At 38.9% G+C, this 11693-nt stretch overlaps 1 protein-coding gene across 1 annotated transcript; it reads right to left on the bottom strand.

Moving 5' to 3' along the window:
• Positions 1 to 335: 335 nt before the first annotated feature.
• Positions 336 to 3099, bottom strand: LOC306743290 (transcription factor Spi-B). Its single transcript, XM_079225795.1, has 5 exons — positions 2966 to 3099; positions 1911 to 2124; positions 1705 to 1823; positions 1426 to 1582; positions 336 to 1262 (listed from the first exon to the last, which is right to left on the bottom strand). Exons 1-5 carry the CDS (start codon positions 2984 to 2986, stop codon positions 955 to 957), a joined length of 819 nt encoding a protein of 272 aa, XP_079081921.1. The 5' UTR covers positions 2987 to 3099; the 3' UTR covers positions 336 to 954.
• Between the last annotated feature and the right edge of the window lie 8594 nt (positions 3100 to 11693).

The following is an 11693-nucleotide window of genomic DNA, read 5'->3' as shown; positions in this document are numbered from 1 at the left end:
CAGTGTGTCTGAAACAGTAGATATTACAGATAAACAGGTTTGTTTCCTATTCTTTTTCAAAGCTGACTTTGCATACGGTTATGGGTGTATGTCTGGGTATGAATGTGTGTTAGATAGATAGATAGATAGATAGATAGATAGATAGATAGATAGATAGATAGATAGATAGATAGATAGATAGATAGATAGATAGATAGATAGATAGATAGATAGATAGATAGATAGATAGATAGATAGATAGATAGGTGGATGGATGGATGGATAGATAGACAGACAAAATCTATCAGGTATTCTGAAAATATTTTCATTTATTTCATCTTAATACAATTGACACAAACACATGTTTATACACGTCTATACATTTTCTTATATTTGCAATACAGAATCACAAAATCAGTAAAGCACACCTTAATTTTAAGAAGGATTTAAGTTCTACTTATGAAGTAGATATTATGTGATAACCTTTTAGATTTACGTATGTTCTACTGCCAGTCGGACTACAGTGTTTCATCCTCTAGCTTTTCAAATACTTAGTACTCATTTGTTTCGACATGCCATAGAATTAGAATCAACATAAAGGATATTGATGATGTTTTTTAGTTGAACACTAAAATATAAGACTGTACTGGGATAAAAAAAGCAACTAAAGTGTTAATAATGACATTTCTTAATACATTCATGAAAATCTGAATTTAATAGCATGAAACTGACTCAAGACGCCATCTATCATCATCCATGTTATATCAGCTCTAAACCTCGCAAAGCCAATGTTGACATAGAGTCGACCAGTTGGGACTTATCTATATCATGAAATGTATGTAGAAATAATAATGTTAACGCCCTCTAATCTGAGCTCAGACCTGGGGGTGAAGTTACACTTTAATGGGACGACCATCTGAATATCCATTGTGTTTATTCTATTTCTATGCATATATACACCCTCCATCATGTTTCCTACACTGCATTAGAGTTTCCTTGTAGGCCTCTCAGTGTCTTCTCATCAAACCGGTAGGTGAGCTTCCGCTTCACCTTCTTGATCTCACCGGTGCGGGAGTAGTTCCTCAGCGCCCGGGCCATCTTCTGGTAGGTCATGGTCTTGCGATTACCCTTTCGCTGTCCCCACAGCTGCGCCAGGCACTCCTTGTTCTGGGAGGAGAACTGGAACGTGCCAGAGGAGGATTGGACCCACCAGATGCAGCTCCGCATCGCTGGAGTCTGGAGCATCTCGAACAGGAACTGGAACAACCGCTCCTTCCTCTTTCCTGCAAAGGAGGAAGGGCATACAATTACAATTATGAGGTAACGATAACCTTTTATGTAAGTGAGAGCAAGCAACCCAACAGAGGGCTTTACACTAATTACACATATGTTGTGTAGATATTTTGAAGTTTTGTATTGTTGGGAGTTTTGGGGATGTGTGTATACCTGAAAGTGGGGCAAGAGGCAGAGAGTCTTTGTCATTCCTGCCTCCCCTGTCAGAAAATGGTGATGGGGAATCTTGGTATTCCTGGTACTGGGAGCTACTGGACAGCGAGTCTGAGTCGATGTATGCAGGCGCCACGTAGGAATACGCAATGTGGTCCTGAAGCAAATGTGTATAAAAACATATTAATACACACACAGTGATGAGTTGTCACATTTAGTTAGCGAAGAAAAAGGTAATAAAGCGTTAATTTACTAAGAGGCAGAGGTTCTTGAACTCACCCATTGGTTGTCATGGGGGCTATGCCAGGTGGGAGGCAGGGCTTGCTCTTCATATTCCTCATTAGGAGTGTGAGAGCCACAGTGCCACTCGTATGGATGCTGACCTGACCAGCTGTTCTCTATGGAGAAACAGGTAAAACATACAGTCAGATAAATGCTGTAGAAATATACAAGCAACTACATCGTCCCAGTATCATGACTCTTACCTATGATTCTGGTGCTCTGGTGGGAGAGTGCGTGCATTTGTTGCCCCATGGTGGTTGGAGGTGAAGCGGGTGTGTGTGCAGGCTGGACCTCCAGTGAGTGCTCCTGCAAGTACTCCTCGATGACCTCCAGGTCCACCTCGGGGCAGGAGGAGGGAGCCACTCTGCTCCAGGCGGCCCGACCTCCATTCAGTCTGATCTCAGTTACATAAGCCATCTGATAGACACAGAGCAGGACAGAGGCATTCAGACATCATACACACTCTGTTTTCTTTTTACTTGGGGGAGATTGTTAAGTGATGCAAAAAATGTGATGCAGAAAAAACACTTTTCTCGATGGGTGGCATTCATCTTGTATCAGTCATAGCCTGAGTTGTTGTTATCATCAGACCTCACACCTGCTATTTCTTTTTTTCATGAAAAGCCCTTGTTTTGTTGTGGTGCATACAGTGAATACATTTACTTAGGGATCTGAAGATCAGGGATGCACTCAACCATGAATTTTAAATGAGCGTTGAATCTATGAAACAACCATTTTCTACAGAACATGAAATTATTGTACATTTATACTTTTTCCCCAGCCAGCATAATTTTGATTAGACACAAGCGAATGCCATTCACATGCAGCAGTGAGCTGTATATGAGTTCTGTGTCTGGGTGTATTATTGTCTTGGAAATGAGCCAGGTAACAACACTGTGACCATGTGTATTTAGTTTGGCTGGCAAATTTATGCAAGTGTTTGTGCTTTTACTAGCAGAGATAACATTCAGGTACCAGTGTTGTGTGGCTGCTATTCTTACAAATTACCTTCTGCCCTCAGCCAACAGCAGCCACACCAATATGACATTTTAGAGTACTCTGTTACTGAAACATCCATATATATATATATATATATATATATATATATATATATATATATATATATATATATATATATATATATATATATATATATATATATATAATATGAATGATGTATCTTCGTCATGAGCTACTTAAAAACACAACAAAAAACAACACATACACAATTATTGAAATAAAGTAATATCAGACCAACCGTCTCCATTTCGGCCAGCATGCTCAAAGGATAATCTGGAGAGAGAAAAAGACACTTGTGTGAGACACAAAAACCCCAAAAGTGAGAAGTGAAAGCAGCTGTCACACATACTTCTCTAACTTATCTGATAGACAGTCAGAACCTGAATGAGCACAATGAGGATATCTGTACCTTGTTAAGTCAGAGGTGTGTGCTCCTGTGTCTGGTCCAGCAATGTAGTATCCTCAGGCAGTAGAGGGTGGAGACATGAGAATCTGAATGCCTCACCTGTGTGATGCTCCACCTGGACGTCACCTCTCTTATAGGCTTTGCACACTTTTGGCCAAACCCCCTTGGCCAGGAAAAGTTGAGGGAGTGGTTTACAATATACATGTTTTTTTTTCTTGGCAGATTGTTTGTCGATTTCATTTAGCAGTGACTGATTTTAGCTTTTGAAGTTTTATTTCATGGCATACAAACTTGCTGTGTGTCTGTGGTTTCTTATCATTTTATTCACAGCAGACGTACTGTGGAAAGTGCTGTGATGTGGCTTCATATTCTTGGCTGAATAATGTTGGGATAACTGAACCTCAGCAATGGTGAAGCTAGAGCAGAGATGGATGGCTATGAGATTATGTGAGAAATGTACAAACTTTATGTTTTGAAGAAAGATGGATGTCTTTCCAGGATGTAAACTGAAAAACTCAACACACACTCAGATATTTGCATTACAATTCATTGTAATGTACAAATTATTTACCTGTATTATATTTTTGTTTTGGCATCATTCAACGTGGTGCAGTCCACAAACCTTTATCCATATATGGGACATATTCATGCAACATTTATGTGCTGCTCATAATTGCTAAATAGGGGGGCGAAATAAAGTGCTCCCGTTAATCATCCTGCAACATGAAATTGGAACAGTTTTCTTGTTTTCCCTGGCTATAATGGCATACTCATTCATCATCAACTCCGCTTGGCACGCCATAACCACACACACATCTGACCCATAGATAACGAGCAGTATTCTAGAAATCATATTTCTTGAAATATTGCTTTGGAGAATGGTTTCACTTATATAATTAGTTATTGCGCAAAAGTCAGACATTCAAGCTCTCAATTCTGTGAACATAATTGTAACTCTGATATATTGTATTTAAAAAATCATCTTCAGGAGGCTGCTACATAACAATTGCATTGTTCTCCATGAAACATTGTGGGGAAGCGAACAGTAACAGGTGTTGCAACACACACACACACACATTAGGAACAGATGACTGCTCTTCACAGTTCACACAGCAAGTTCCTTTTTGTTTTTGTGTAGTTATTTCAGACGTAGATTCCAGTACACTACTGACACTGCAACATGTGTCGCCTTTGGCAGGGCCCGGGGAGTTAAGGGATTTCCCCAAAACTTTCTAGGTCTGAGACAGACAATAGCTGTGACACGACAAACTTCACCTGACTTCAAAGAGCTTGCTGTACATACAGATATAATAGAGGACAACTTCATGGATTAGAAACCAATATATGTCTGGGATTTAGAGTTAAATGAGATAGTAAACCAATTCTGAAGCTGCTACATCAATGCAGAGGCTCAGTGCTCAAAGTGAGGGTGATGATTCAATAGTAAAATGAAGACTGAATTGGAATCCAAGCTTTGTCAGTGTCAGAATTTACTTTCCATTCAACCGCTAGTCCTATTCCTCCAAATTAGAGTGTGCATTATTGTCAGTAAAACGGTAAAAAACTGCTGGTCAGAAGTATATAGAAAAGACTCCCCATGTTAAACCTTGGGTGGAACTAGACTCTGGGTGAGCGGCCATCTGCATCAACCTGTTGGGTTGAAAAAGAGAGAGACAGAAGCATGCAAATATACATTTAACCTAAACAAATAAATAATAAAACAGCAATGGATTGTGTTAAAGGTACAAGACAAAATATTGGGAGCATAGCCAGTGGGGTGCACTAACATGCACTAATGTATGCACTAATTGCACGCATAGCCAGCAATGTAAACAACAAACCAAGGAGAAGCTTGGATAACAACACACACAGAGGGACTTCATTATCTGCACAGGTAGACATCACTACACTATATCTTTGCATTGCTAATAGTTGGTATAATAAAGATCTAAATGCCAAATATTGTTCCTTCAAAAAGGCCTTTATGAGATATATATGACCTGATAAGCAGTGTCATAATAAATCCAAATGTTGTGCCGTACTGATGATATATGACACGTATGTAATGGTAGAGGCAGCGGATGTTATAAACCCTGTGTTTTATTAATGGGCTATCGCCTCAACATGATAAAACTGTGCTGACAGGGGTGGCATCACTTTACAACTTGTCAAGTTTTGTGTAGAAACTCACAACAGTGAAATATTACCACAGGCCACTACACTGTAAACCTATCAAAGTACACAAAGAAACAACACTGGGTCATAAAAGGTCACAAAGTCAAAGTGTATCAGAAACCCAGTTGGTTTCCAGTCTTTTATACTTGATTGTAACAGAGCAGCAGCTGAGCTAATAGTGCCAGTGATTTCCCACCGGTGTGACAACCTGACCATCTGGAATATTGCAGTATTCATGAACCTCTCTCTCTCTCTCGCTCTCTCTCTCTCTCTCTCTCTCTCTCTCTCTCTCTCTCTCTCTCTTTCACACACACACAAACTGCCAAGCACTGAAATATTACTGTTCTTGTATTTACATCGTACAGCTTTTTTTTTTTTTTACCAGGTGCATATTGCTCATGTGCAACTACAAACAATAAGAACTTAATGTGCACAATTGTTATGGTTCTGGTTCATGGTTCATACATCTGATCATACATTTATTGTTCACAGTGCTGAGGTAGTCGGGGAACCTGTTCGGCAAGGTGGAGAAATAGTTTCCGATAAATATCAGAAGTGTTTCCCGTACTTCACGCACATGACACCTCTTTTTAACCCTCAGGATTCTAACTGTCTATGTAAAATAGATGAGCGCACATCCATAAGTAACAAATCAAATCATAGAGTAGCCCATAATATATATGATGTGGTAAGACATCACTTAGAGTATGTGAAATGTTTGCTTACACTGCAAAAGTTATAAATGTATTTCCCGTCACGGTAGATATAACCATTCTCAACCACCCCCACAATATGCAAAGTAATTATCTTTTCCATGAGCCTTTACCGTCTGTGACGCAGACACAACATTTTTTTAATTGAAATTGACATCATGCCAAATACATTTGGTTATAGGTGTATCTTCCTTAGACATATTAAAAAACTACAAGCCAATACTTTTGTCATTCAATAATTTGCCTTTGAAGCTTGGCCGACGGTTTTAGTTTTTACACTTGCCCAAACTTATATATATATACTTTGTATATGTACTGTTCTTTTACTATAGCCAAAACAATATCAATGCCAATACCAATACCAAGTCCTAATTCCAATCCAGTACCATACCCATACCTTTAGAAAGGCAGATGCCAATTCCAAAATAATAATACCAATACCATAACCACCACAACAGCAGTAGACAAAGTAAGTAAAGATGTAAATGTATGTCAGTATAAACCCTGAGGGATCTTTAATGTCTTGGATTGATAATAAAAATGTCTGAACACACGTTGGATATCAAGATATTTGGTATTTGTAGGAGTGGGGGTTGTTAGTAGTGGACGTAGATGTTGCAGTAACAATAGTAGTTGATGGAGAAGCAGGACAAATAATAAAAACATTTCTCAAGAGCTTTATATAAAGACTTGTTAAACGTGTTTGGAAAAACCCTGAGTGCTCAGTGAGTGACGGTTTGGATTCCTATAACTCAGCGTGCACCTGGAGGACTCAGACAATGTGATAAGACGAGAGAGACATTGGACCCTTGCAGTCTGAAACAAGTGAGGCAGGTGGAACTAGAGAAGTGTTGATTTATTAGGACATGCAGATTTGCACCATGATTTGTGTTTTTGGAACTCCTTTAAAAATGTTGTCAATCATCATTTTATTATGAGGGAATTTTGTTATGAAGCAATTTCGAGATGGTGAGATTTTGAATCCGATTCTGAGGAAATGTGCAGTCATATTGCCAAAACAAAAGACATAAGATCACTTTCTTTCTCAATCAATCGAGTGACTTGTCAGCTACTGGATACTATATATCACATTATTTCAGTATATTAATCCTCAAATCAATTTGCAATATCTGACTATCTACAGGCGCCTGGCCAGGGACCAATTTTAATATTAAAGGCACATATCCTATGTTGCTGCTGAGCATGTGTGAGAGATGTAATTTATTGTCTCTCTGTAATGCAGCTGAGTCACTTGAGATGTTTAACGGTTACAGAATGGCAGGTGAATTGGAAAACTGACTACTAGATACACACACATAGACACATACACACTTTGTTGACCATTAGTGTGTAAAGCATTTGGGGGTTGTACTCACCTTATCAACACGGCCATCAGTTGCTGATGAGTATGGGGCCATGTGTGTGTGTGTGTGTGTGTGCGTGTTTGTGTGTGTGTGTGTGTGTGTGTGTGTGTGTGCGTGTGTGTGTGTGTCCAGGTGTAGCAGGTTTACAGTTATGGCCAAACCCCCTAGATTAGTGAACATACGCAAATCACCTGTACACATGCAGGTTACTGGGAATTCCCCTAACACCTAGACAAAAAAAAGGTGTGTTCGTATGTTTGTATTGTGTGTCAAGTGATTTATTTTCTTTTGTTAAATTGAAGCTTTATCTTTCAGGAATATTTCTCATTAAGAATCAAGACGGCGAAGACAACATTACAAAAAATTTCACATTAAAGAAACAATCCACAGACTTAAAACAAACAGCAAATTATACCAAACAATTAGGCAGCAGTGTTCAGTAATACAACATGTATATAGGTCAAATAGTTCCTCCATGTTTTTATAATCTTCCATGCTTAGAACATCTTCTAGTTTACGGTGACTATCACGCTCACACCAAGATGAGAGTGTGAACACTTTCACCAAAGACAGTGCAAGTTTGCAGAATGACAAACATAATGTGTCTGCATGGTGGAAGGTTGCAGTTACTGATAGTATTAGAAGTCGGAAGAGAACATAAATAAGGAGACAGTTTGTGTAATATGGACTCACAAAGAAGTCATAAAGCCATAACCCACCCAAACAAACATTAGCGTGTACTCCATACAGTTGAATATCTGAACTCAGTGGCGTGTTGAATATATTTATCATTGGACATTGCACACATTTTTGACTGAATTGCATTAAATTTGGGGGTAAAACAATCTCCTTTAATTTTGTTATTTCATGTTCCTGTAGTTAACTTAAGCATGTGTACTACTGTGGGCCTGATGATGATTTTAATGATTTGTGAGGAGCAACAGCTTTTCGAAATTCTGTTTGATGTTCACACGCATGGGCAGGGTCCCAGTGGAGGCCAGTTGAGTCAGGTGTACAATTTGGCAGGTGAGGAGGCAGTTGGACATGGTGAGGTGTTGGCATATGAGTTGTGTATCAGAGACACTGGCAAGTATGCAAAACCTGAGGTTGACCCCCCAACATCACCACCGCACCACCTCTATATTGCTCTCACACACAATATAGAGATATCATTTTCTTTTACTGTATTTTTCTTTTGTCTCTTACTTCTTTGAATTCAATGTTTAAAATATATACATATATACATATATATATATATATATATATATATATATATATATATATTTAATATTGTTTGTTCCAACTTGGAATTTTTTATATTTTTTACACCATTACTTTAGTGTTACATTTGTTATGCATTTGCAAATGGTATTCTATAATCATTTATTGATGTGCACTATACTTTCTCCTGTTTATTTTCAAGATGTTCATGCTAATTTAACTAATCTTAATAAAGTTGCAGTGTGCACATAAATACACGTCATTAACATACAGTCACTGGCAGTGCAGTGGTCAAGTGGTCCCGGTTAAAGAGGATAACATACATCCCTCATATGGGAATGCTGGAGATAAGGAATGGGATTGGGAACTGGTGGGAATTTGCATTCCCACGGATTGTTTGTGTCCTCCAGTAGGCCGTCCTACAATCTGTGGTCTCAATAAACAGTCATAAACCAGACACAGAAACGCACATAAACCCACAATCCTTATCGGAATAACACATAAACTTGAGTGCAGACTGTACATAAATCATATGTTTTCAATGTGAGATAAGCACCAGACAAAGAGAGGCAGAGCAAGAGAGTGAAATTTCTTCTGACCTCCGAGGATAAAATAAAACATTTCCATGAGACTTTCCATCTCGCTCCTAGCGTGCAATAAAGGGCCTGAGGGTCTTTGATGAGCTATTTTGAAATCAGTCCCTGTTGCACAAGGAAAAGCCCACAGGCCACACTTAGGGAAGCCATGCATATTTATCTGTAAGCACAGCTTGACCAGATCACAGTGTATTCTCCTGCTGGAGGCCCACACCTCCACTCTGCAGCTGTTGTCATGAAGGGAGGGTAGATGAAAACAATAGCTGTCTTTCTATCAACCTCCTACAGCTGAACTCTTCACCTCAAAAGCAACAAACTCATCAGTAACATCTGTATGTCGTCACGCTTCACGTCGCATGTGTCTTTCTGAGGGTGATGGTTCTTGATCTTGCTACAATGTTAACGTTACAGAACAAATTGATTTGCTGCCCGCCACCCTTCGCTAACGATACTGACGCTGTAGCGTGAACAAAAGATTGCCATGGTCTGCTGTTTGTCTGTGTGGACAGCCTTGAGCAACTGGCATCGAACATAAACTGGTGAATAACATGGAATCTGATTGACCTTGAATTGAACAATAAACAAGAATGAGAGTGAACCGCCATTCAAGCAGCTCTGTGAGGCGACAGCATCGTTGTTAGGAATCTCGCTGCTTTTCTTGGCCCTGTGTAGCACTCAAGGGCAGGCGTCAAATGTCGTTTTGCAGTTAAAGTTGAGTTGCAAATAGTTTATGCTTTCGTAAACTATTTCTTATGTCCACATCTCTGCTGTATTATGGTCTCAAGAGAAAAAATAACAAAATAAAACAATATTACAGAGAAAAAGACATCAGAAAGGGATGGAATACATTCACATCACAACAATGCACTTCATAGTTATATTTGATTAACGTTAATTCCAAGGCAACTCCATCCAGTCCGTTTTTTTCTGCTGTGATTTCTGAACCTTTAGGAGTGTCCGACAGAGCCAGGACAACTGTTTCAGCATGCGTGTCCTGTACGTTTATGGTTAGCCCGACTGCTCTAGAAAGAGCTTAGAATATTATGTCAGGGAAAAAGCTTCCTCTTTCCACAGAATACCACGTCATTGTCTGGGCGACATTTCTCACTTCTGCTTTGCTGAAATCTTCAAAGGCCAGAGTGGTCAGAAAAAAATAATGACAGGACAGTTTGTGTTGAGTTCCTGTGGTTTGAGTAGCACAATCAAATAGTTAAAGCTAGAACAGTAAAACAGTGCTAATGAAAAGCACTTTGGTCTTCATCATGTTGTATTGTTTTACAACACTAAATCACTGTTGTTGTAAAATGATTTAATGATTTGTATGTTTATTGATTAGGATGAAAAAGCCCTGAATGTGGAAGAGAATACTTTTATTAGCACATGTATTTTTTTCAAAGTACGATTGAAGCTTGACTGTCACAATTTCACAATGTAACCCGATAGACTGGGACTTGGAGGTGGCTCTCCAGCTGCGATTTAGATGACATCCACTTCTGTCTACAATCTTTCCGAAGGAAAGACCCATATCACACTGCACATTAAAATGCCTCCTCAGCAGAAAGAGATTCAGGCCTCCAGCAAGCAGGACTCTGACCAGAGGAAAACCACAGATGAACACTGACTAAAGGAAAAGGCAAGAGAAGGCAGATTATTTGTGAAGAGGGTGTGGACTCGGATAGGTTGCAATAGGCAGTTGATAGAAAAGGTGGATGCAAAGTATAGGTGGTAACCATCAGCAAGTTTAGTTGTATCTAGAGTAATGAACCTGACACTACACTGATATTGATTATATTTTCATAAATACATAATATAAACACACATTTTTTATGAGGATCCTTCTATTTCTTTAAGGAATTGTGGCCAAGATATGTATATAGTATGTATGAGTGGTTTGAAAGAGAAACTTATCATTGCTTTCAATTGAACACATTATGTAAAGGCGACACAGTTTAAAAATGCCCTTAAAAAAGTGATTTGGCATTTCTGTACTGCAATGCTATTTTAAGTTAATGTGCAAATGTATTGTCCAGGCTCTTATAAATAGTTCTGATCAGAATCAGAATCAGCTTTAATGACCATGTGTGTTTACACATACATGGAATTTGACTCCGGTTTCATTTAGCTCTTCGTACTAATACACAGCAATAAACAAGATAAATATAAAAAAGACAAAAAAGACATTAAATACAACAGTAGTCAAAAAAGTGCAGATAGTGCAGATGGAGGTGTCTGAGTAAGTGTTCATCAGAGTGAGGCCAGTGGAAAGAAGCTGTTCCTATGTCTGGTGGTGTTGTCTGCTAACTTTAGGAGTTTAACAGACGGGTCGGGTCCCCTGAGGTGCAGTTGGTGTAGAGGGAGAAGAGCAGTGGGGAGAGCACACATTTACTCTATATCAGGCTGACAATGTAACAGTAACATGCTAGACACTAGATCTTACATATTTTATAGGAATGCATTGTTTAGAGCTCACTGATACTCGTGAACTTGAATT

Source organism: Taurulus bubalis (genome assembly GCF_910589615.1).
Source record: "Taurulus bubalis genome assembly, chromosome: 11".
Classification (NCBI taxonomy): Eukaryota; Metazoa; Chordata; class Actinopteri; order Perciformes; family Cottidae; genus Taurulus; species Taurulus bubalis.
Note: the sequence above shows the minus strand (reverse complement) of the source record. Positions and strands in the feature narration are given on the sequence as shown.